The sequence below is a fragment of the Pituophis catenifer genome, unplaced genomic scaffold (genome assembly GCF_029215685.1).
Source record: "Pituophis catenifer annectens isolate HBS135680 unplaced genomic scaffold, rPitCat1.0.hap2 SCAF_5, whole genome shotgun sequence".
Classification (NCBI taxonomy): Eukaryota; Metazoa; Chordata; class Lepidosauria; order Squamata; family Colubridae; genus Pituophis; species Pituophis catenifer.
The window spans coordinates 9369107-9395392 of NW_027256885.1; the positions used below are offsets into that span (position 1 = coordinate 9369107).

At 43.0% G+C, this 26286-nt stretch overlaps 1 protein-coding gene across 3 annotated transcripts in view; it reads left to right on the plus strand.

The window, feature by feature from the left end:
- The first annotated feature begins 1217 nt into the window (after positions 1 to 1217).
- HIRIP3 (HIRA interacting protein 3) overlaps positions 1218 to 26286 on the plus strand; it is a 35172-nt gene continuing 10103 nt past the window's right edge. Inside the window, exons 1-5 of one of the 3 annotated variants that reach the window (XM_070944513.1) lie at positions 1218 to 1299; positions 2381 to 2501; positions 2602 to 2755; positions 7345 to 8744; positions 23414 to 23588. In XM_070944513.1, the coding sequence (XP_070800614.1) occupies positions 1220 to 1299; positions 2381 to 2501; positions 2602 to 2755; positions 7345 to 8744; positions 23414 to 23588 (1930 nt within the window). In that variant the 5' untranslated portion in view covers positions 1218 to 1219. Of the gene's footprint in view, positions 1300 to 2380; positions 2545 to 2601; positions 2756 to 7344; positions 8745 to 9449; positions 9527 to 23413; positions 23589 to 26286 lie in introns of those variants that run through there. The other 2 variants (XM_070944515.1, XM_070944514.1) reach the window with 2 other exon arrangements.

The following is a 26286-nucleotide window of genomic DNA, read 5'->3' on the forward strand; positions in this document are numbered from 1 at the left end:
TGAACACCCTTAACACTTCCCAGGTGCCATGTGGTGAGTTTCGTCCTAGATGAGGTCCATTGACAAAGATTGAGTTTCTGGCTCTGGCCCATTAACAAAAGGGTGGGGGCAGGAAGGTGGGAGGCAGGAAGCTGCTTTGTCTTTAAAACATGTTTCTCCATTTCTTATCCAGGTAAAGTGAATAAAATAATAAGGTGAATAAGGTGAACGGGAATAAAGTGAATAAAGTAGGAATCATACAGTCAGTTACATGAAACCTAAAGGACACTCTTTATTCACTTTATTATAAGGGAGAAAGGGTCAGTTAAAAGACACTCTCTATTCACATTATTATAAGGGAGAAAAGTGCTTGGAGATTATATTAAAAATCAGCTAAGTCCCATTATTGGTAATATATCTTCTGATGAGGTCTAGCTGTCACGGAAGGACAGCCATATGGAAAACCTCTGAGGGGCCTCACTGTCCAAGACACAAAGACATGCATAGGAAACAAAGAGTTACTCATTACCTATTACCCAAGGACAGCAATAAATCTCCCATTAGCAACTACAGCACTTAAGGAAAAGTTGTGTAGCTAAAATAATCTTATAAACTAGAAAGTAATGGTTTAGTAATTAGGAAGTACAAATTATCAAATGTATGTTAACCATATATGGAAAACTGCATGAGCTCACCAAATCCTTTGTCTTAGAAATGTATAAAAACAGATCAGAGCTCTTTTTTTGTTCAGACTTGCAAGAACCAAACTGCCTCTGAACCTTGCGCAATAAATCTGCATCTGGCTGACCCAGGAATGTTTTTCAGTCTTTCATTCTATAACACAGGGAAACATAATATTCTGCCTTTTTAATATTTCCCAAAATATTTCATTCTCCTAGGAAAGGGGTGCGTGCTAACTTCCTACAAACCATTGCACAAAGGGGTGAGTTTCAGAAAGACCCAGCAAGGACTCAGATAAACTAGCTCTATTTTAAGGAGAGGAGGTCTTGCCCCGAGGAAAAACTACATTTCCCAAGAAGTCTGCAGGACAGGCCCTCCGCCTTCATTGGCTCACAGATGATCTCCCGTGAGGCCGTGGAGTAAAGAGCTCGCTCATGCGCGTTCCGTTTGTTGCCTTTGCCGGCTACGCCCCTTTACGCACAGTTGGGACTAAAATTGCTATGAGACGTTGCCGAGGGAAGGACTACGTTAGGCGGGAGGTGCCATTTGGCGGGAAAGGATGGTAGGAGGCGGTGCTGGGCAGCAGCGAAAGATGCAGGATTTTGTCTCCAGGCTTTTCCAGGGAAGCCCCGATCTCAGGTGCGGCTCAGACTCCGGGTTGTCCTTGGGAGCAAAGAGAGGGAGGGTGGGAACTTGAAGCCTCCTTAGCCGAGATTGATGATTACTGTGCAGAATGCAATACCTTCAGAATCGTTTGCCCCTGCAGGCTAGCCCGCAATCCCATCATTCCCTGACCGGCTGTGAATTATGGATGGTGTAGCGTCCCGTATGGCTGGAGGATGCCGAGTAGGAGAAGCAGTAGTGGTTGGAGCTCGGGGCGATTTTTCAGGTCTCGACCCTATCACCCTAGAGCCAATGGGGTCTAGTAATTAAGGCACCAGGCTTGAAAGCAAGAGACCTTGAGTTCAAATCCTGCCATAGGCATGAAAGCCAGCTGGGTGACCTTTTTTAGGCCAGTCACTCTTTCTCTCCCCAATCCACCTCGCAGGGTTGTTGTGGGGAAAATGGGAGGAGGAACTTTGTGTTTGATATATTTGCCACCTTGAGCTGTTTGTAATAATAATAATGGGATACAAATTAAATAAATAATAAACCTTTTGGCAACTACCGTAGTGATGAAGATGAGCATCACCTTGGTGTAACAATTAAAAACTCACCAGCATGCTGGTAGAAAAAAAGACTTAAATTGGAAGATGTTGACTGAGCATAGCCTACTGGGTGGAAATTGTGATCCCTGGATGACAACATTGGTTCCAGAATCATACAGTCCTCTATCAGCATGTGTTTCCTGGATAATTTACAAAGGGAGAATCGAAGAATTATATATCTGAAAAAGAAGCTTAAATAGGAGAGCAGAATTAGGAGATTATGGTTTAAAAAATCCTGGACTTAGATGACAAATTTGGATGGGGCCCATATTGTGGCCTATAGTATGTATTTGGATGGATATGTCTATAGATAGAAATTTAGGTGAGCCCCAGCTTGTGGCCTATAGATATTCTGAACTCCATCTCCCCCTATCCAATATTATGGGCAGCTGGAAAAAGCAATTTCTGGAGGATCACAGATTACCCATCCTTGCTCTTAATACATACCATATAAAGGCATATTGTGTAGTTGCTTAGCAGATGCTGTCTGACGTTATCATGGTCTGTTGCAGCATCCTCACTCATGCCATCGTTCGGAAGAAGTATCTTGACCATGTTGGGCTGGAAAATCTATCCAAACAGGAGAAGGAGCAGCTCAAACAACTAGTAGAGGAAGAACTGGTCCAGATGAAGGTGCTGGTTTTAGGAGGGGAGAAAACATACATGTTATGTCTTGGTAAAAAATGAAATGGATCCATATGCTTATAACTTTTTTTAATGTTATGCATCACAGGTTGATCAACCCCCAAGCAGTGTAGAGTTAAGAACTGAAGCCCAGGATTCCTTCAAATCTGGAGACCGCAAGAGACCCCTTCATATCTCCCATAGTTCGGAGGATGAGATTAAAAATGAACAGGAGCAAAAAAGGCAAAAGATTGAAAAGAAAGGTAATTGTATTTTTATGTGATGGTGCTTAGCACGTACTATCCAATATATCACTGTTTTTTGAACTGGTAGAAGCTAAATATAAACTGTTAAGGTAATGATTTAATAGCTGAACAGCTGCTGTAAGGCTGTAATACTGAAATGATGATGCAATGAGAATGAGTCAGCAGAGTTATTTAACTTATCACTTTAAGAGGCTGTATAAATATAACACAGACCCTGTCAGGGTGTTCTCTCTTTCCATGTGTGCTTCCGTGCTATAGTTGATGGTTGATTGTCTGACTTTGCCTAGTACATGTATGTATATATTCCTTGTAGGTAAACCACTATTTGAAAGACTGATACACGTGAGGGGTCTCCAGTCTGTGAAAGAGTGCTGGGAGGCTTTGTGCAGTGTGTATGTGAGAGAGACTGGGGGCAGTAAAGTGTTGCTGACAAGGAGACTGTATAAAGCACAACTGAAGCCAGGGGAGAGCATGTCCACACATCTGCAGGCTATGAGAAAGACATTCCTAGAATTGGAGGAAAGAGGAATAACGTTTACTGAGGCACACAAGGTATATGTGGTACTCAGTTCGTTGGACGTTTCATGGGACGTTCTTGTAACTAGCCTAGAGTCCATGCAAGAGAGGGACTTAACCATGATGTATTTGACTGGCCGATTGTTGGAGGGAGAACTGAAAGGCTGGAGAGGCGACAAGGAAAGGGAGGAGATAACGCTCAGCACAAGCCAACATCTGCAACATCCCAGGATGCCGGCAGAGCAGCTGAGACTGTTTACACAGTGAAGCGTTGCTACACGTGTGGTTCTACAGAGCATCTCCAGAGACACTGCCCTGAGAGGAGAAACAGGAGCAGCAAGACAAGGGCGTAGGGCTACTCAACACAAGAGGAGTGGTTCTTCATCGTCATTTTCCCTGGCAGCAACAGTGTTTGAAAACACCAGGAACACTTGGATGTTGGGCAGTGGGGCGAGTCAGCGTATTACAAATGACCCACAAATGTTTTCTGGTTTGAGACCAGCTAAGCAAACATTTGTTAGTTTGGCCAATGGTCAACGATCTGCTGTTAAAGGGGAAGGTAAAGTCTATATACCTGAGATAGGAGAAACATTAGACAATGTCTTATATGTACCTGAATTAGATCATAAACTGTTGAGTATTTCCAGGTTAGATAGCTAAGGGTATGAAATATTGTTTGCTGGAGGACAATACACCATAAGGAAAGGTGGAAAAATTCGTGTACGAGGGGTTAAGCAGAATGGTCCGTACATACTAGGAAGGCAAGAGAATAGTTGTGCACGAACACTTACAAACACTTCCACACATGACAATTGTGTACATTTATTGCACAGGAGATTGGGGCATGCAAGTTTTAGAGTACTGCAAAAGATGCCAGACCTAGCTAAGGGACTTAGGATAAAGAAATGCAATGTGTATTTAGATTGTGTTGTTTGTAAGGAGGCAAAGTCCAGGGTGTATCCTGTAAGTAAGGAAAGCTCAAAGCAAACAAACAGTTACATACCTAGGAGACCTGAAAGGTGATGAAAAATGGCTTTCCTATCTTTTTCTGCAGCTGTAAAGAAGTCGTCTATAATATATGGTGTAATGAAAAGATACAGAAAGGATAACAGGCAGCAGGGACTTCCCCATGAGGAAGGACCACAGCAGTTGAGGCTTTGGACTTCTTATACTGAACTGAAATGAAGAGAAACACCAGAGATATATGGTATCATGCATGGTGTGGAACATGTAGATATTTTTTTATTCCTCTTTTACCTAGAGCTCAGGTTATCCACTAAAATTCAATCAAGGGGAATCTAGGTCCAGTAAAAGAACTTTATGGAATAATTAATTTGCTACTATCAGAGATGGTGATGACTCCCAATTCAGATTATTTTAATGGAGAAATAGATTCACAGAGAACCAGACTATTAGCTTTGGGGACTCTATGATACTTCCTGCATTACCACCAGAATGCAAAATTCTGGCTGCTGGTAAGTGGCAATAGACCAGGGCCATCCCATTCCAGCTATACATGCTTTTCTAAAGACTACTGTGTACCACTAGATTGGATTATTTATTCATTGCATAATCTGTTTGAGCTCTTAACAGCCCAGGTGCCATAAATGGAGACACCTATTTTTATCCCCACAATAAAACCCCTTTATGGTGGGTTGGACTGAGAGAAGATCTGGGTGTCCCCATTATAAAGACCACATTGGAATTTGCGGTATAATGGCTTTCTGAGCATTCAAAAATAATAAGAGGGATTGTTTTTGCGATGAAATTGCTGCTTTCTGAAGAGTGCAGTTCAGGGTGAAAGAACTATATGCTTTAATTTCTTTATGTCATTTATATCTACCCTGGGGTTTCCACATCCATCGGCAAACAATCTGAAGTTTCTTAGTTTATCAAGTTTCCTACAGACAATAACATGGTATTAATGTTCTACACTTAGCTAGGACAACCCTCGATTTACTTTTAAGAACCAGTATAAATAGAAGGGGGGAAAAACACATCTTTTAGTAAAGTAGAAACTGGTTTTTCATAATTTCCCTGAAAATTGCCTGCCCTCTATGAGAGTTAGCCTCCTTTGAGGATCTCTCCATAATAGTACCTTGAAGATGACAGTTTGCAACAGATAGCAAGGTGACTCAGTGAGTGAATTAAGTATATATGCCCCAAACCCTTTACCTCTGCCCATGGGAAGCTAGGATGTGAGGGCAAAGGGCTCTGGTTTTTGTGTCTGTTTTTGTTCTTTCTTTATGCAGAGTATTTCTGCCTTAATACAGAGAGATGCAAGTGAACTAAAGTTCATCCTGCAATGCTGATCTTCTAAATCAGTGCTGTGAGACTGATACAAAACCATCCTTATTTGCATTTGGAATCAATATAGTACCATCCACTTGCTGTTTTATCATCCTCCATCTGCTCCAAGTGAGCCTCTAGCCAGGCTTCAATTCAGTAAATGTCAGGCTGGATTGAACTCAAAAATGGGCCACCTTTTGTCCTCCAAGTGTGTTGGACCAACATTCCTATAAGCCTTGAACTTTGATTATGCTTTCTGGAATTTAAAGAAAATCTGGAGGGGATAGATATCCTACCCTTTGCTGGCTGAGCATTGCATTCTGGGAGTTCACTTCAATATACCCCAAAGCACCTGATTGGGAAGGGCTGGTGATTGGATGATGGAGTGGTTGCTGGAGCCAGTTCAAAGCCCTTGCTTTCTTCCACCTTTCTCATAAATTATTGTTTCTGCTTTTCTGTTATCCCTGTTGCTATTCTTGTATTGATTCCATTGAACTCTTTACTTTTAACCACCTGCTTTTCCATTCCCTCTTTGTTCTTAGAAGTTTTTTGTACATGCTTTTCAATTTTAAGAGTGAAACATAAATGGTTTGGAAAAAATTAAAGGGAAAAACAAAGCCTAATGAAAACTAGGTGCCAGTGGTTATAGATAGGTAAATAAGTAACCAATCATGATGATAATAAAGCAGTGTTGTACAGGCTATAAATTTAACTTGGAGCTGGACTTCCAAAATTGAAGATATTTTTCTACCTACCAACAACTGGATTATTTGCCACAAGTAGCCCAACTGATTCATAAACGTGCAACTTTTCAGCCTTAGCTGGAATTTCAAGGACTGTACCCCAGAAGTGGACAAACTAGGATAAAAAGGGGGGAGGGAATTTATTTTTGTTATATTATTTATTGGTATCCTGCATTTATTATTTTTACAAATAACTCATGACGGTGAACCTATCCAACCTATGAGCCATGGTGGTGCAGTGGTTAGAGTGCAGTACTGCAGGCTACTTCTGCTGACTGCCAGCTAACTGCAATTTGGCAGTTCAAATCTCACCAGGCTCAGGTTGACTCAGCCTTCCATCCTTCCAATGGAAGGTGGATAAAATGACCCAAATTGTTGGGGGCAATATGCTGACTCTGTAAACCGCTTAGAGAGGGCTGTAAAGCACTGTAAAGCGGTATATAAGTCTTAAGTGCTATTGCTATTGCTAACCCCTCCCTCCTATTTTCCCCACAATAACAACCCTATGAAATGAGTTGGGCTGAGAGAAAGTGACTGGTCCAGAGCCACCCAGATGGCTTTCATGGTTAAGGTGGGACTAGAACTCTCAGTTCTTGTGATTGGCCCAGAGTCACCCAACCAGCTTTCAAGGATAAGACAGGACTTGAACTCATGGTCTCCACTTTCTAACCTAGTGCCTTAACCACTAGACCAGGGGTGGGGATCTATGGCCCTTTTATGACTTGTGGACTTCAACTCCCAGAATTCCTGAATTCTGGGAGTTGAAGTCCACAAGTCATAAAGGAGCCATAGTTCCCCACCTCTACACTAAACCAAACTAGCAGTCAAAACTGAGACAATTGAAGGAAAAAGGAATTTTTTCCTATATTCTCAATATCCCTTTCTGTCACATTAAAATTGCAACTTTGGGGGCTCTCCAGGCGCTGCATCCAAGGCTTTAGGAGATTCAGGACTTCTGGTTGGGCTCTCCTACTTTAGAGTAACAGTTGGCCTTCCCCAATACGATTCTATTTGTCACTTTTTTGTTTTGTCTCTCAGAAGTCAGTTCTGATGAAAAGGATTCTGGGATTGATTCCAAGAAGAGGCCACACCACGGGAATCCAAAACTTCTCAGGATGTTCTCGGATTCTTCTGACCAAGGAGAGACTAGAGCTGGAAATCACAGTGATGAGTCTGAAAGTGATGAGGAAACTATAAAGAGCAAAAGAAAACCATCCCTTCAGGAGGCAAGAAGGGAGAGAAGACGAGGCAGGAAATCGCCCAAGAGCCAGAGGATCAGGGGCTCACAGAAAAGAGGGGTGAGTGAATCTGAGGAGACCAACATGGGACAGAGTGACCTTGAAGAGGTCAAGGAACACAGGAAGGTCACAAAAGGGAACAGCTTGAAGCAAAGAGACTTCAAGAAAAAGGCGGACAAAAAGTCTAAAGCTAATGACCCCAAAGGCAAAGCAAAAAACAGAACGATGAATAAGCAAAGAGAGGAAAGGAACCTATCAGAGGGAGGAACTGATCTGTTGGAAGTAGAAGAAATCTCTGAAAAGAAAAGTGAATGGAGTGAGAGTGAAGAGAAGAAGTCATTCAGTACTAATAAATCACAGGAGAGGATGGGGCCAGGAACCCAGAAGGATTCAAAGGGGAACGAAAGTGAGGATGCCTCAGGAAGTGGTCCTGATAAAATATTTTATTTGCAGAAGAAGATGGCAGACACCCAATGCAGAAGGAAGTGTAGAGTTATAGAGGATTCGGGGAGCAGTTCTGAGGATTCTGCAGGTCAAAGTCCAATGAGGAAAGAGGGAGCAAAGAGGGCCAGGGGAGAAAGAGGGAGCCAGCAGACTGGAAATCACTCCAAACCCAAGAGGCAGCCTAAAAAGAGAGGGGGGAGGAAGAAGTTGCAGAGGGAAGACCTGTGCAGGAAGAAACCGGAGGAAGTGAAGAAGATGATGCAAGGGATTCAGGAGTCCACCAGTGAAGAATCTGAAAGTGAGTCAGAGGAGCATAAGAGCTTGGAAGAGGAGAAGAAGTGGGTGCAGGATCCCACTAGCAGTGAAGGGGAATCGCAAAGCAAGACGAATCAAGGCCAGCTGAGGAAGGCAGCTCTAATAAGTCACCCGTCAAAAAGCGAGTCAGATGAAAGCGAGGATGGAGATCCAAGGAGGACACTGAAGAAGGAGAGCAAGCATGTCTCTGGATGTGACTCAAGTCAAGGGGAGAAGTCACAGAGAAAGAACATCGGTAAAGAAATCTCCGTGCTTGGTTCTGAGGATTTGGGAAGTGAGTTTGGGGGAAAGAAAAAAATCCAAAGCCAGCAGCAGAGAACAAAAAAGCTCCAAAGGAGGAGTGCTACCAAGGAGAAACGGGGGGAAGAATCCAGCCAGGAAGAGGGTTCCACCTCAGAAGAGGATGAGCCCACTACTTCTCAGCAGCACCATCTTGGAAAGGTAAGGGACATCCACACGGGGACTTCAAAGTATATGTGTTTTCTTACAGGTAGTCCTTGATTTACAGCTATTCATTTAGTGACCATTTGAAATTTTAGTGGCACTGAAAAAAGTGACATAACCGGTCCTAGCAGTTACAATCATCACAGCATCCCCACAGTTGTGTGAACAAAATTGGGGCACTTGGTAACCAGCATGTGTTTACAATGGTTGCAGCTTCTTGGGGTCATCTGATTGCTGTTTGCAACTTTCCAAGGGGATTTACAAGCAAGGTCAATGGGGGAAGCCAAATTCGCTAAAAAACCATGTAATTCATGTAAATGAAGTAATTCACATAACAGTGGCAGAAAAGGTCGTAAAATTGGGCTCAATTCACTTAACAATTGCCGTGCATAGCAATGGAAATTCTGGTCCCAGTTGTGGTTTTAAGTCAAGGATTATAGAATAGAATAGAATAACAGAGTTGGAAGGGACCTTGGAGGTCTTCTAGTCCAACCCCCTGCCCAGGCAGGAAACCCTACACCACTTCAGACAAATGGTTATCCAACATCATCTTAAAAATTTCCAGTGTTGGGGCATTCACAACTTCTGCAGGCAAGTTGTTCCACTTATTAATTGTTCTAACTGTCAGGAAATTTCTCCTTAGTTCTAAATTGCTTCTCTCCTTGATTAGTTTCCACCCATTGCTTCTTGTTCTACCCTCAGATGCTTTGAAGAATAGTTTGACTCCCTCTTCTTTGTGGCAACTGTTAAGGATATTGTTGTGTTACCAACCAGCAGAGTAAGTGCACAGAGAAACAGTACTGAGAGCAATGAATACAATACATACAAACTGGTTTAACAAAACTTTTACTTTGTAGTGAAAAACAATTGCATAGTCTTTTTATCAATCCAAGTCTTTAGCCATTCAAATCAATCCGAAGTTACAGATATCCTTTTACTTACAGCAATTGGTAATAAACAGCAATTCAACGGTGGTAACAAATCACGATGGTAACAGATCCATCCACGTCTTCACACACAACAGTAACAGTTCCAATCAACAGTTCCAGTCAAGCAATGATGAGAGCAGGTCCAACAATGACTATAGCTCAGCTTCCTCCTTATATACAGTTTACACTAGTAATTATCCACTTAAGATAAGTGAAGTCAGCAGTGCAATGACTCAACAGTACAATTATGATAATTGCATTCAGCAGTCAGTCAGCAGTCATTAGTCATTACAATGACTCAGCAGTACAATTACTCAGCATTACATTTAAAGTTATAGAACACGTATATTGTTACAGAATACATTTAAAGTTATAGAACACATATATTGCCTGGACAACTTGTTAGGTTTATACCATATCCTAACAGCAACCCCTGAGATATTGGAACACTGCTATCATGTCTCCCCTAGTCCTTCTCTTCATCAAACTAGACATACCCAGTTCCTGCAACCGTTCTTCATATGTTTTAGCCTCTAGTTCCCTAATCATCTTTGTTGCTCTTCTCTGTACAGTTAGTCCTCGATTTACAACAGTTCATTAAGTGACCGTTCAAAGTTAATGACTTATAACCATTTTTCACACTTATGACTGTTGCAGCATTCCTGTGCTCACATGATAAAAATTCAGACGTTTGGCAATTCTCATATTTATGACGGTTGCAGTGTCCCAGGGTCATGTGATCACCTTTTGTAACTTTCTGACAAAGTCAGTGGGGAAGACAGATTCACTTAATAAGCATGTTACTAACTTAACAACTGCAGCTATTCACTTAACTGTGGCAAGAAAGATCGTAAAATGGGGCAAAACTCAAATGTTTCACTTAGCAACAGAAGTTTTCGGCTCAGTTGTGTTCATAAGTGGAGGACTATCTTTACTGCAAGGTTTGTGGCAACATAACTTTGTATTGTGTAGCAATTCCAAACATTTCAGACAATACAGTCCACACCGCTGAGTCAAATTGGCTTGGTTGCTGAGAACTTGAGGGCCTGTTGTTACTTGATGAGGTTTCTCTCTTTTTTTTTTTAAATAATTTTTATTTTAGTTTTTCTTTTCCAAAACTCTAATACATATTCAAACAGACAGTGTCATTTTTATATACTTTGGATTAACAGTTCACATAAAATCTACATTATATACGTATATATATACATCCTCAACTTCCTTATGAATATTACCTATTTCTGTTGTCTATCCACCTATACCATTTTTCCCAAACTGCATAATATTCCAAATTCTCTTTTTCTTTTAATTCTAAAGTTAGTTTATTCATTTCGGCACATTCAAATACTTTTTGGATAATCAATCCCTCTGGTGGTAAGTTATGTTCTTTCCAATATTGCGCGAACACAATTTATTTTTGTTTATTTATTTTATTAAATTTTTATACCGCTCTTCTCCTGCTGGACTCAGGGCGGTGCAGAGCCAAAAATAAAAAACATCCCAATACAAAATTTAAAATTTTAAAAGAATTAAACAAATTTTGGCCCAAAATTTAAAAACTCCAAACTAAAATCCATTTACAATTAAAAATATCTAAAGGGGGGGGGGGTTACGCCAGCCCAGCTTGATGAAATAGAAAAGTTTTGAGGGCACGGCGAAAAGCACAGAGACCTGGTATCCTACGTATCTCCGGGGGCAGGTCGTTCCAGAGGGCAGGTGCTGCCACAGAGAAGGCCCTCCCCCTGGGGGTCCCCAGCTGACATTGCCTAGCTGACGGCACCCTGAGGAGTCCCTCTCTGTGGGAGCAAACTGGCTGGTGAGAGGCTATCGGTGGCAGAAGGCGGTCCCGTAAGTACCCAGGCCCTATGCCATGGAGCGCTTTAAAGGTGGTAACCAACACCTGGAAGACCACCGGAAGCCAATGTAGCTCGTGCAGGAGGGGTGTAACATGGGAGTGCCCCATCGCTCCCATAATCCCCCGCGCGGCCGCATTCTGCACCAGTTGGAGCCTCTGGTTGCTCCTCAAGGGGAGCCCCATGTAGAGAGCATTGCAGTAGTCCAGGCGGGAAGTGACGAGTGCCTGAGTGACTGTGCGTAAAGAGTCCCGATCCAGAAAGGGACACAACTGGCGAATCAGGTGAACGTGATAAAAAGCCCCCCTGGCCATGGCCGTCATATGCTCTTCTAAAGACAGCCGTGCATCCAGGATGACGCCCAAGTTGCGGGCCCTCTCCGTGGGGGCCAGTAACTCGCCCCCAATAGCCAGCGATGGCACCAGCTGGCTATATCGGGACGCCGGAAGCCACAGCCACTCAGTCTTGGAAGGGTTGAATCGAAGCCTGTTTCTCCTCATCCAGACCCACACGGCCTCTAGGCACCGGGACATCACTTCAAGGGCATCGTTGGGATGGCCTGGGGTGGAGATGTACAGCTGAGTATTGTCAGCGTACTGATGAAACTCCACCCCAAAACCACGGATGATCTCGCCCAGCGGCTTCACATAAATGTTGAACAGGAGGGGTGAGAGGACCGACCCCTGAGGCACCCAACAAAGAAGGCACCTCGGGGTCGACCTCTGCCCCCCTGCCAACACCAACTGCGACTGGTCAGAGAGATAGGAGGAGAACCACCGTAGGACGGTGCCCCCCACCCCTAACCCCTCCAACCGGCGCAGCATGATACCATGGTCGATGGTATCAAAAGCCGCTGAGAGATCTAACAGGACCAGGATAGAGGAGCAGCCCCTATCCCGAGCCCTCCAGAGATCATCCACCAATGCGACCAATGCCGTTTCCCTGCTGTGCCCAGGCCTGAAGCCGGACTGGAGCGGATCTAGATAGACAGCTTCATCCAGGTACCGCGGAAGCTGTCGCGCCACCACACTCTCAACAACCTTCGCCACAAAGTGAAGGTTGGAGACCAGACGGTAGTTAGCCAAAACAGCCAGATCCAGGGAGGGCTTCTTGAAGAGGGGCCTCACCACCGCCTCTTTCAAGGCGGATGGCAAGACACCCTCACTCAAAGAAGTGTTTTTTTTTTTTTTTTTTTTTTATTGAAAAAGTTTTAAAAAACAAACATATTTTCCCCACAACCCCCCATCACCCCCCACAACCCCCCCACCCCCTCCCCGACTTCCCAGAGCAGAACACAAGGTATTTCTATTGATCTCTAACAATAATCTAAATTGCATAACCAATCATTAAACTAACATCCCTAAAAAAAAATTCTTAACCCCCCATATATAAAATCCCATTTCTTAAACATAATACTTCTAATGTCACTTATATTACGCTTATACAAATAAAAAAAAATCATTCATAAGCTATTTGATATTTTTTGGTCTGATACTTATTTTGTATATAATCAATCCATCTTCTCCAGTCCTGTATGTACCTTTCTTGTGTGTGATCCTTCAGATATGCTGAAATTTTAGACATTTCAGCTAAATTAGTTACTTTCAGTGTCCATTCACCAATAGTAGGCAAAAAGTCCTTCTTCCAGTATTGTGCTACCAACAATCTTGCTGCTGTTATCAAGTTCAAAATCAATTTAGTCTCTGCAACTGTACAGTCCGTAGTTATACCCAATAAGAACAACTGTGGAGTAAATTTCAGTCTCTTTTTAAGAATATTCTGCATCACCCACCAAATCTTTATCCAAAATGCTTTGATTTTTCTACAAGTCCACCATATATGATAATAAGTTGCATCATCACAGTCACATCTCCAACATTTAGCTTGCACATTAGAATACATACATGATAATTTTTTAGGATCTAAATGCCATCTATAAAACATTTTATAAAAGTTTTCTCTTAAATTTTGTGCTTGTGTAAACTTCACATTTCTAATCCAAATCTTTTCCCAAGTTTCCATCATTACTGGCTCTTGAAAATTTTGTGCCCATTTAATCATACAGTCTTTAACCAATTCTGTCTCAGAATCTATTTCCAATAAAGCATTATACAACCTTTTAATATGCATTTGTTTTTGATCTCTAATTTGTTTTACCAAATTCTCCTCATTTTGCACAAAGCCAGTTTTTTGATCTTCCTTCCATCTAGCTTGAAGTTGACCATACTGAAACCATGTATAAATTATACCTTCTTCTCTCAGTGTATCTAAAGATTTCAAGTACATTGCCCCCCTTTCCATAATAAGAAGCTCTTTATAAGTAATCACCTCCTGTTTTTGTTCTATACTTATATACTCAAAGAAGTGTTAATAATCCCCTGGAGCCAGCCTCGCGTAACCTCCCGGGAGGCCAGCACCAACCAGGAGGGACACGGGTCCAATAAACGTGGTCGCGTTCAGCCGTCCCAGTATCCTGTCCACGTCCTCGGGAGTGACAGGGTCGAACTCTTCCCAAATGACATTCTCAAGACCGGTCTCCATCATCCCGTCTGTACCCACCCAGTCAGAGACCAAGCCTTCCGGAATCTGAGTGATTTTATGGTGCAGATACTGAACAAAATCCTCAGCCCAACCCTGCAAGGGTTCCTCCCGCGCTCCCAGATGGAGGAGGGAGCGGGTCACCCTAAACAGGGCGCCTGGGCGGTTATCTGCAGATGCGATAAGAGCGGAAAAATAATTACATTTTGCCGCTCTTTATCGCCACTAGGTAGGTCTTAATATGAGACCTCACCAGTGTTCGGTCAGATTCGGAACAGCTAGACCTCCAACTGCTCTCCAGGCGTCTTTTCCGGTGCTTCATCTCCCTCAGCTCCTCGGAGAACCAAGGAGCCAGGTAAACTCGGCGACGGGTCAGAGGCCGCAAAGGCACGACTCGGTCCAAAGCGTCAGCGGCCGCCCTATCCCGGGTGGCCACCAGCTCTTCAGCCGAGCCATGAGTCAGAGCCTCAGAATGGCCCAAGCTCCATCTGGAACCTATCAGGATCCATCAGGCGCCTGGGGTGGAACCATCTAGGCTGTTCCACCTCCCTGCGGCGGGGTGTGGCAGTTAGAAAGTCAAGCCTAAGAAGGGAATGATCTGACCATGACAAGGGCTCAGTCACCATCTCCCCTATCTCAAGATCATTCATCCACTGACCAGAGACAAAAATCAAGTCCAGAGTGTGTCCTCCCGTGTGAGTGGGTCCATGAATTAATTGGGTCAGGTCCATGGCCGTCATGGAAGCCATGAACTCCCGGGCCGCCTCAGAAGCTTCGCCGACAGATGGCAAGTTGAAGTCCCCCATGACCATAAGCCCGGGGGTCTCCACCGCCACCTCGGCAATCATGTTGAGCAGCTCGGGCAGGGCAGCCGACACGTGGCAGGGAGCCAGGTACGTAATCAACAAGCCCATCTGCCTCCCATGTCCCCACTTCACAAGGAGGGACTCACATCCAGCTATCTGAGGTACACTGGCCTCCCTTGGAGCAAGTCCTTCCTTTACAAGAACCGCCACCCCCCCCGCCCCGCCCCTGGGACCTCGGCTGATGGAATGCGTAGAAACCCGGTGGGCACATCTCAACGAGGGGGACCCCCCTCCTGGCCCAACCAGGTCTCCGTAATACCTACCAGGTCCGCACCCCCCTCCTGAACCAGATCACAAATGAGGGGGGCTTTATTTACCATGGACCTGGCATTGCACAACATCAACCGGAGGCCCAGGTCCTGAGGATCCGAACAACCTGGGGAACGAGAAGAGCATTGAGGGCCAGAGCATGCAATCGCTCGCAGGTAGCGAGCGCGTCCTCCCATAACACGATATGGCCCCCTGCTCCCACCATATCTGCCCCTCCCACCCACAATGCCGATGGAAACACCCTCCTCAGTATAGGAACTAGCCCACCCCACCCACCCACCCCGACGCCTGTGGGTTGCCCCCCAAACCCACCCCGGTCGTACACATTACATCCTCCCTCCCACCCCTTAAAAAGCGAATTAAAAAAGAATACAAAGAACTTTTAAAATCCCCAACGCCCTCGTGCCACCTCTCGGGATCCCAGGACCCATCCTTGAGGTATTTCTTTGCAAGGCCAGTAGGCCACTTCCAGGAATGGGGGGCATTCCTCAAAGCGCATAAGTCCGATCTTGAGTACAGTCGTGGAGTCATTAACAGCCATGGAAGAGGGTGCGAAAAGTGGCAAACAGGAGGTGTTAATAGCAGTCTAGGAACTGGCTGAGATTCTCCCAAGCAGTGGGAACTTCCTCCCCCAGGTGTCCCCTCACAACACCTGGGTGGGGCACAGCTGATAACCACCATCGTCCTCTCACCACGACAGCATCCCGAAGTTCGTTTGGGAGATCTATCCGGCGGTATTCTCGGCCACTGCAGAGCTCTCACCCCTGCATGGCTGGTTCAATGTCATAAGTCCACAGCTGCCCTCTCACGGCAGTGGGAATCACCGCCCGAAAGCAAACCAGTTCCATGGAGGAGGAAAAACCAGCAACCTCCTGGCCGTCCAAGTCCGAGTCCCAGCTCACTGATCCTGGGCAGGGTCCCCAGATGGACCAAATTGCGTGCCCCGGTCCCCAAGGCTCCTCTCGGATACTAGGTGGCACAGTTACTCAGGACCTGGGCCTCCGGCTGATGCTGTGCAACGCCAGGTCCGTGGTAAATAAGGCCCCCCTCATTTACAATCTTATTCAAGAGGGGGGTATAATTATTCTTCTATTCCTTAAATTGACCCAATCTCTTATCCCAACTAACGTAGCTGCTTTGTGGTATAGTTCCCATGCCGGGGGACCAAAACCACCCCTACTTCTACTGTCTTGGAGAAAGCGTAATTTTATCCTTGCCTTTTTTACTGACCAGACAAATTTAGTAATAATTTTATTAAGTTCCATGAAAAATTTTCTGTCTAATGGAATGGCTATTGTTTGAAATAAATGTAATAGTTTAGGTAGGATATTCATCTTGATAGTCGCTATCCTACCTAAGAGCGATATTTGTAACGTTTCCCACTTTTCCAAATCCTTCTTAATTTCTTGGACCAAAACCATATAATTATCCTCCTTTAGGGATGAACACCTCGCTGTTAACCGTATCCCTAGGTATTTAATCTTTTTAACAATTTGTAAATCCATTTCTTTTTCTAATTCTTTTTTCTGACTTGTTAAGTTTTTAACTATCATTTTGGTTTTCCCTTTATTAATTTTAAGTCCTGATACTTCCCCATATTTTTCTATTTCTCGTATTAGAACAGGGCCAGATTCCAGAGGTTCCTCAATGATAAATACCATATCGTCTGCAAAGGCCTGTGCCTTGTACTCTTCTCTTTTAATTTTTATTCCCTTTATTTCTCGGTTTGCTCTAATTCTATTTAGTAATATTTCTAATGTTAGAATAAAAAGCAGTGGTGACAATGGGCACCCTTGTCGTACCCCTTTAGTTATCTGAAATATATTGGTAATATCCCCATTTACTACTACCCTTGCCTTTTGTGACTTATAAATTGCCCCTATCATATTCTCAAATTTGGTTCCCAATTTCATTTGTCTAATTTGCCTAATCATAAATTTTTTCCTCCTCTAGTGGTATGATCCATTCTTCCAGTAAATAATTATCAATTTTACCCTTTGGTATTTCCTCTTGTTTATAAAGCTCCGCATAGTAATCTTGTACTATTTTCTTTTTTTCTTCATTGTTTTGTGTGATCCCCATCTCGTCCTCTAGTTGTTGGATAATCCGTCCTTCTTTCTCTTTTTTCAACTTGTAAGCCAGCCACCTTCCGGTTTTGTTAGCGTGTTCGAAATAAAATTGTTTGGAATATTTTAAATTTCTTGCGATCTCCTCTTGTTCTAATATATTTATGTCTTGCAAGGATCAAGTTCTCTTTAACAAATTCATCTCCTGGTTTTGTTTGGAGTCGCTTCTCCAAATTTCCAATTTCTTCCGATAGGGTGTTATGCTGCTCCCATTTTTCCTTATTTTTCTTTGCATTGTAAAGTATTGTTATTCCCCTTATATAGGCTTTCATGGTATCCCATAAATTTATTAAGGAAGTGTGTTTTTTATTTTCTTTAAAAAATAATCTCAATTCCCTCGTTATCCTTTCAATATATTCCTTTTCCTTTAAAATTTGGGGGTTGAACATCCATCTTCTACTTCTTTTTTTGGGGGGCCTCTCCATATTATCTCAAGGGGATTGTGGTCTGCCCACGTGTTTGGGGAAATCTCAATTTTTCCTATTCCTAAACCTAATTCCCTATTCATCCACATCATATCAATTCTGGACCAGGATGCATGGGGATTGGAGTAAAAGGTATATTTATTTTCTTTTGGATGTAGAGTTCTCCACATATCTATCAAATTTAGTTCATCTATCATATTAAAGAAAGTTTTGGTTAATATATTTCTTTCCTTCTTATTATTTTTATTGCTGGCATAGTCTTTTTTGGTATCCACTATCCCGTTATAGTCACCCACTATACATATATTCCAATAGCCTGTCATAATTATCTTTTCATGTAGTTTCTTATAATATTCCCCCTGGTTTTTATTAGGTGTGTAAATAACTACCAACAAAATAGGTGCATGCCCTCTTTATTTCCATCATTAAAGTTCTTCCTTTTGAATCCGCGTAAATTTGGTTGGCTTTTATTCCTTTCTTAATATATATCACCACCCCTTTCTTCTTCTTCTCTGCTAAAGCTGTATACAGTTTCCCTAGTTTGTTGTATTACAAGTATTTTTCATCCTGCTTTCGGATGTGTACCTCCTGGAGGCATACTATGTCTGCTTTTTGTTTAATTACTGTAACTTTGTAAATATTTGTCTTCTTTTTGCCACTGCATTTAGTCCGTTAACATTTATTGATATAAGCTTCAAATCTTCCATTCTTTGGTCTATCTACCGGGTGTTAGTATCTATTAGCCCTTGTAACTCTTTGAGTTCTTGTTTTACTACCTCTTATTTCTTGGCTTTCTTTTTCTTCCTTGTTTCTCTTTTCCTGGGCTCCTTCTTTAGCTTCCGGATGTTGTATCGGTTCTTCTTCCTGACTTATGGTCTCCACCTCCTCTTTATTGCTCTGCTCCTCTTTGTTTCCCATCAGTTGACCAAAGAAGTCTTGTGCCATCACTAAGCTATCTTATTTTTATCTTCTTACCTTGCCATGAAACAAACATCCCTTCCGGAAGTATCCACCTGAACATAATATTTCGTTTATTCAATTGTATGGCCAAGAAATGATAGTCCTTACGCTGCTCTTGAACCCTTCTAGGAACTTGTTTCAGAGTGATAATTTCCTTCTCCTTATAAATCATAGGTTCTTCTCGGGTTATGTTGTATATTATGTCACGGATCCTCTTTCGGACAAATCTAATATGGACCTCTGGGCAGTTTATGGCATCTAGCGTAGTTCGTTTGGATTCGATATACTTCGTCTATTTCATTCATGATTTCTTGTTTGTCTCTCTGTAAAGATTCTGCTATGATCTCTGCCATTATCTGTCCTAGATCATCTTTTGCCTCTATCACATTTTGGAATCTCAGATAGAACGATGCCCTGTCCATTTCCAACTAGATTACTGAGTCCTCAAGGTCTTTATTTAGTGCCATCATCTTCTGATCTACCAGATCTAATTTTTTTTTGGTTTGTTCAGCTTTGGCTTCTACTATCTTGATTTTTTGTTTGTTCTTCTGAATTGCTTCCTGGATTGAGTTCATTTTACTATCTAGTTTTTGAATATCAAGTTTCATTTCACTATGATTATTGGACATAGTTTCTTGCATCTTTACCATTGTTTCCTGAATCAATGTCAGGGTGGTTTGCATTGTTTGCATGTTTGGGACCGTGTTAGTCTTTTCCGCCTTTGATAACCCCTCTGTTGACCGTTGGTTTAAAAGGGAAGCCATCATTATTGTTGGGTTTGATGCTGTTTTTTTCTCTGCCTTTAAGGTTGTTGTTGTAAGACTAGTCATCTCTTTCAATACTCTACTTTGCTCTCCCAATATTTTATAGATGTTTTTCCACACTAGCATCAACCAATTACTATCTATTATTTGTTGTTGTTGTTGTTGTTGTTGTTTTCCCTTCCCTTCTTTTGCCCTCCTTATATTATTAATTATTAAATACTATTTAGTCACTTTCGCTAAAAACAACTGAAAACAGCTATCTCTAGTTCTTAATCCAATTTAACAGATTATTCAGCATATATAACAACTATCAAAGAAATATATAACTATGAATATACAAATATACAAATAAGGATGAATAACAATACTAGTGCTCTGTTAATTAATCAGACTATCTTAAATCAATAGACAAGTATATATACAGTGGTGGGATTCAAACTTTTTAACAACCGGTTCTGTGGGCGTGGCTTATTTGGGGGCGTGTCTTGGTGGTCATGTGACCGGGTGGGCATGGCTAGGTGGTCATGTGACTGGGTGGCCATGGCTATGTGCCTAGGGACTTCTCAGAGGGCTGAAAAAAGTCTTTTCTGACCGGTCCTCACATTTATGCCCGTTGCAGCATTCTTAACAACCGTGTCACTCATTTCACAACTGCTTCTCTTCACGGTGACAAGATAGGGCGCAAAATGTAAAATGTGAGGACAGTCGTTAGTGCGAGGACCAGTAAAAATAACCTTTTCAGCCCTCTGAGTAGTCCCTATGCACATAGGGACTACCCAGAGGGCTGAAAAAAGTGATTTCTGACAGGTCCTCGCACTTTTGACTGGTCCTCACACTTATGACCGGTCGTCATTTATGCCCATTGCAGCATTCTTAACAACTGTGTCACTCATTTCACAACTGCGGTGCTTCATGTTACCGGGTGGGTGTGGCCAGGTGGTCATGTGGCATCGCTTCTTTGCCCTAATGACAGTTTGCTGCAATGGTCATAAGTGTGAAAAACGATCATAAGTCACTTTTTTCAGTGCCATTGTAACTGTTGTAAGTCAAGGATTACCTGTACAAAAATACAAAAAGCTTCTTTGCTTGCAAAAAGCTGCCCTAAATACCAATCATTAGATTAGAAATACCTGCAAACAAGTTACAAATCAGGCAGGGTGGCAGAGCACCTTGAGGAATTAAAATGGTTAAAATGCAATGATAACTATCAGCAGCCAACTCTTGCTCATAAAGTGAAACCCTTTAGCAGAGAGGTCATTTAAGCTTTCCAGAATGAAGCAAAGGAGCAAACAGAGTATCTGTTGCTTGTTAAACCAATTACCAGAACAAATAGACACAGGAACTAGTCAGATTTCCGAAGCTGCTTCTTTTCAGGAACAGAAATTAAAATTTTTCCTTCCAAACAAAGCTGAATAGGAAAAATTATCTCATCACTAAACACAGGATTAAACATCACCAAGCACAGAATTAAACTTCACCAAAGACCAGTTTTAGACCAAAAGTCAGAAAGGGTATGTAAACTCATGTTTGAATGTCAATCTTTCTAGCTAGCCAAGAAGCCTTGCTGAATGTCACTCATCTTGGTTCCTTGTCATTAAAAGCTTCTGCTTCGTTATTCAATTATTTCTTCAAAGTGCTGATCATTGCATCCTGGCTGGAAGAACTCTAACAGGGGAGTATTTCCTCCCAATAGCGATGTAAAAAGCTTAAAACAACCCTTCCCCTTTAAGAAAGTCAAGCAAAAAAAACCCTCCGAGAAGCTCCAGAACTGGAAGTGACAGTAAGTCTAGGTACTGCCAAGAATGTAATAAGGGTTAACTGAGAGGCAATTTCTGTAAGCAGGGCAATAAAGATTAGGTTAGGAAACAACAATTCCTTACAGGATTAACCCTGTAAAGTGGGAAAAAAACAAAAGGAGATTTCTTCTAACAACCGGTTCTCCGAATTGTTTAACTACTTAACAACCGGTTCTACCGAACTGGTGCAAACTATAATTATTGATTTGTACAAAGTTAAGTAAGTTGATTATAGTTGTCAATATATAGTAAATTCACAAAATCTATAATATCTATATCTAATATCTATAAAAATACTTTAACTTTCTGTGAAGTAGAAATTTTATCAATATTGTCACTACCTAAAATTAGTAATTAATAAAATAATGCCAGATATAAGAATATTTAAATCTTCTTAGTTAATTTGCTGCTATTCAATTAATCACTAAGGAATTGTAAATATACACTAAGTATACACTAAACCCAAGGTTTAGAGGAGTATAGATCTTTGTGTCTTCTCTCGATTACAGCTCTTAACTCCTTCCAGGTCTCTTTTGTCCCAGTTATATAGATAATGTATAATATTATATCTTTTCTGTAGTCTCTTAAGTCAATTTTCCCCCTCCTTCACTTTTATTCTGCCTCAATTTCCTTTGAATGTTCTGTTCAAAAGTTCAATTAGAACAGGGAGTTCTTTCCTTTCTTTTTCCGGCTTGAGCTCTCGTCCAATCAAGCTTCTCTTACTGTTGAATCACGGCAATGTCAGTCCTCATTTCTTCTTCTCCTTTCCTTTCCTATTGCTCTTCTATGCCAAGTCTCTCTCCTTCTTCACTTTCTCTGTCCCTTTCATTCTCAGTTCTCACCAGATATCCACCGTCTTGCCGAAACATCACAATCTTCTTCCTTGTCACCGCCTTAATGGTTAAATGTGTTGTGCTGACTCATTTCCCCTCCGCCAAATAGCCGCTCTCTCTCTCCACTGGAATTCTTTTAACCAGAAAAGGCAGGACTCACTCTTCAGAACTATCGTTAATCTTCCGGTTTTCAAAGTAATCACTTAAAATGACACCGTATGCTGTAAAAATCTTCTCCTCCCTGTACTCACTGGCTCATCGCAGCCTCGGGTCCACCATAGCAAGCTGTCAGACACCTTCATGCTGGTTTGACAGGGGTGTCCGTTCATGCAACGAGTGATAGCCCTTCACTTTGCCACACTCTAGACTTCCCCTCTAGTCCGCAATGCCCTCCAGGCTTTTTGCGCCCCAAAGGGTCCCCAAAACGTGAAAAATTCGGGGTCAGAGAACAGAGACCGTTCTCTTTCCACTGCACCGCTGTGATACCACCATCGGAAGTCACTTGATGAGGTTTCTCATCAGTATGCCATTCTCTGCTCCAGTTTGCTTTGCAACACAACTGAGAGTACAAGAAGACTGGGGAATCTGTTTGCACTAAAGGCCATGTTAGCCAGGCCATTTCTCTCCAAACCATTCACACACATTCTGATATCCCCTTAAACAAATTATGCAAACTGGTCCTTAACTCCTGGGAGAAAAAAAAATTCCCATACCAAACTTGGCACAGCCCCCCTCAACCTGGGCCCTGTCAGATGTATCAGATGTCCAGTTCCAGAATTCTAAGGAAGTTTGCTGAATGGCTTTCTGGTAGGGAATTCTGGGAATTGCAGTTACAGCCCATCTACAGGCTTCCCCACTGATTTGCTTGTCAGAAGATCATAAAAGGTGATCACATGTCCCCAGGACATTGCAACCGTTATAAATACATGCCAGTTGCCAAGCACCCGAATTTTGATCACGTGACCATGGGGATGTGCAATGGTCATAAGTGTGAAAAATGGTCATAAGTCACTTTTTTCAGTATCTTTGTACCTTCAGTCACAATACGAATTGTTGTAAATCAAGGACTACCTGTACAGCAGTGTTTTGCAACCTTGGCAATTTTAAGATGGGTGGACCTAGAATTCCCCAGCTAGCATGGCTGGCTGGGTAATTCTGGGAGCTGAAGTCCATTCATCTTAAAACTGCCAAGGTTGTGAAATATTGCTTTAAAAAATAACGGTTGCCTTTCTCTGATCTGTTCAAGATTGTTCATGGAAAGCTTATTGTGAGCTAGGTTGTTAACCCATCCCCTCATCTGCTGTAGGATAAGAAGCATCATTCTGGAAAGAAAGAGGAACATCCCTCCATCCAACGTTTGAAACGCTATATCCGGGAATGTGGTGTGCGTCAGAATTACAAAAAGCTCCTGGCAGGTTGCCACTCCCGCAAAGCTCAGATAGAGGTTCTCAAAGAAGAGCTGGGAAGTCTTGGCATAAAAGGTTAGTTAATGGCAGTTGATGTAAGGCATAGCCAGGCACCAGGTTAGAAACTGGGAGACAATGAGTTCTAGTCCCACCTTAGACATGAAAGCCAGCCAGGTGACTTTGGACCAATCACCAGGACACAGTGGGTTCTAGTCCTGACTTAAGGATAAAAGCTACTTCGGTGACTTTGGGCCAATCACCAGAAGACAATGGGTTGTCACTGACTCTCAGCCAACTCACCTCACAGGGTTGTTGTGAGGGGAAATACAGTAGGATAATGAAGGAGTATTAGGTATGTTTGCTGCCTTGAATTTTTTGTAAAAATAGTAAAGGTGGGCTAAAATAACATAATTCAACAGATACTATTAGTCTGAGCTATGTGAATCTCTGTGGGGAGCTGCGTCAGAAAAGGTACTAGAATCGCATATGGCTAAGCCATTGTTTCTTTTAATCTTGGCTTCTGGAACAGGCTACAGCTCACTAAGTTGCCATGGCACACTAAGCCATAAATGCATAAATGGAAACTTTACTCTCTGCTTGCTGAGCCGCACCTATGCGGGCAGTTGTAGAAACACTCACAGATGCTGTCTTGCTGAGTCAGGAAGCTTTTTATTCCTGCTACAAACTGGTCTCAGGCAATGTAGAGTATAACAGTACAAAGTCGGCGCTGAGAGCGTCTGCCTCTCAGCGCCTTTTAAACGCCGCACTACACCCGCGCCACGCCCCAATCAGCGCCTCCCAGCTGTTCCGCCGCTTGGTGTCAGAAAGCCTTTCGGCGTCTCTGCATTGGTCCTGCTTATGTCATCCGCCGACGCCATGGATCGTGGCCTTGAGGACGCCAACAGCCATCTAAGCCCGCCCGCCTGAGTCCCATGAAGTTCCACCACCACCTTCACCTCCAGTGCACCCCGACACCCCCCCCCGGTGCATCTTCCCCATTCGCTGTTGAGGTTTGTGCTGTCGTCCCGCGGTTCCTTCCCCTACAGGATCATGTGTCGAGCCATGGACTGGGCTCGACAGGCGGCCCCCTCTACCAGGAATCCACCTGTAAAGGACAAAAGGAAACGGTTAATGTTACCTACCTTGCCCCCCCCCCCCCCCAGTTTGTACAGGTATTTCTTGTGGAACCGTCGTAACAACTGCGGTGTTGACATCGCCTTTGGAGATCCAGGAAGCCGCCTCGTACGGGTACCCCTTCCACCACACTAGGTACCTTATTTTCCCTCTTTACATTTTGGAGTCAAGGAATTCGTCTATCTCATATTGGTCGTCAATTACAGGCCCAGGGCGTTCTGCATGGTTTCTTGTAGCTTCTACTGGCTTCAGTAGACTGCTGTGGAAGACGGGGTGTATTTTGCCTAGAAGGGATGGTAATTTCAGTACAACCGTTAAGGGATTAATAACTTTGGTCACTGTAAAGGGTCCAAGGTATTTAGCACTCAGCTTTTTGCTAGGCGTTCTCAACTATATACTTCGTGGACAGATAAACTCTGTCCCCCACTTGGAATGGCTTGTGGTCTGCCCTCTGCTTATCGGCTTGTTGCTTATATTCCTCTGCAGCTTTTTTCAAGGCCTGTTGAACATGTGGCCAGACCCCTCAGATCTTATCAGCCCACCCAGGTGGGGATGTCTGACCGTGAGGCTGGATTTCAAGTTCTGGTATAGCGAGTAACTCCTTCCCTGTTACTATTTGGAAGGGGGCGAGCCCAGTACTGCGATGTATAGCATTATTGTAGGCTACCTCCGCAAATGGTAACAGGTTGGACTAGTCCGACTGCTGGAAGGTCACGTAGCTCCTCAGGTAGCATCCCACCATAGCGTTAGTCCTCTCAGTTGCACCATTGGTGCTAGGGTGGAAGGCCGAACTCAACCCCTGTGAGGACCCTATCAGATGTACGAAGTCCCGCCAGAATAGTGCCGTAAACTGTACCCCCCTGTCTAATTCGACGGGGTACTCCATGTAGGCAGAGATGTTTTGTATGAACATATTCGCCAACCATCGGGCTGACGGTAGACCGCTGCACGGTATAAAGTGCGTTTTCTCTCGGCTTACTGAGCCGTGCCTATGCGGGCAGTTGTAGAAACACTCACAGACGCTGTCTTGCTGAGTCAGGAAGCTTTTTATTCCCGCTTACTGGCTGGCTTATTTGACACTTACTGGCTGGCTAACAAAGTAGACTGAGCTGTTATCAAAGAAATTATATTTGTGCTAAGGCAATCTGGGTTTGAATCCAAATGTAAATTTTTCAAATTACATGTTAAAGCGCCCCAACTGATTTTCAGTATAGGTAGTCCTCAACTTACAATCATTCACTTAGCAAGTATTCAAAGTTACAACGGGACTGAAAATGTGGTCTTCATACTTACAACTGTTGCAGCCTCCCCACGGTTGCATGATCAAAATTCGCCTGCTCGCCAACTGGTATGTATTTATGATGGTTGCCGCACTCTAGGATCATATAGTGGCCATCTGTGACCTTCCCAGCCAGCCTCCAACAAGCAAAGTGAGGTACCTGGATTCACTTAATGACCATATGATTCACTTAACAACCATGACAAGAAAGATAATAAAATTGGGCATAATACACTTAACAACTTTCTTGCATAGAAACAGAAATTCTGGTATCACTTGTATATTGAGGACTACCTGTACTTATTTTCAGGATCAATAAACCAACTGCTAATATTAGGGACAGTTTTATGGAAAGCACCC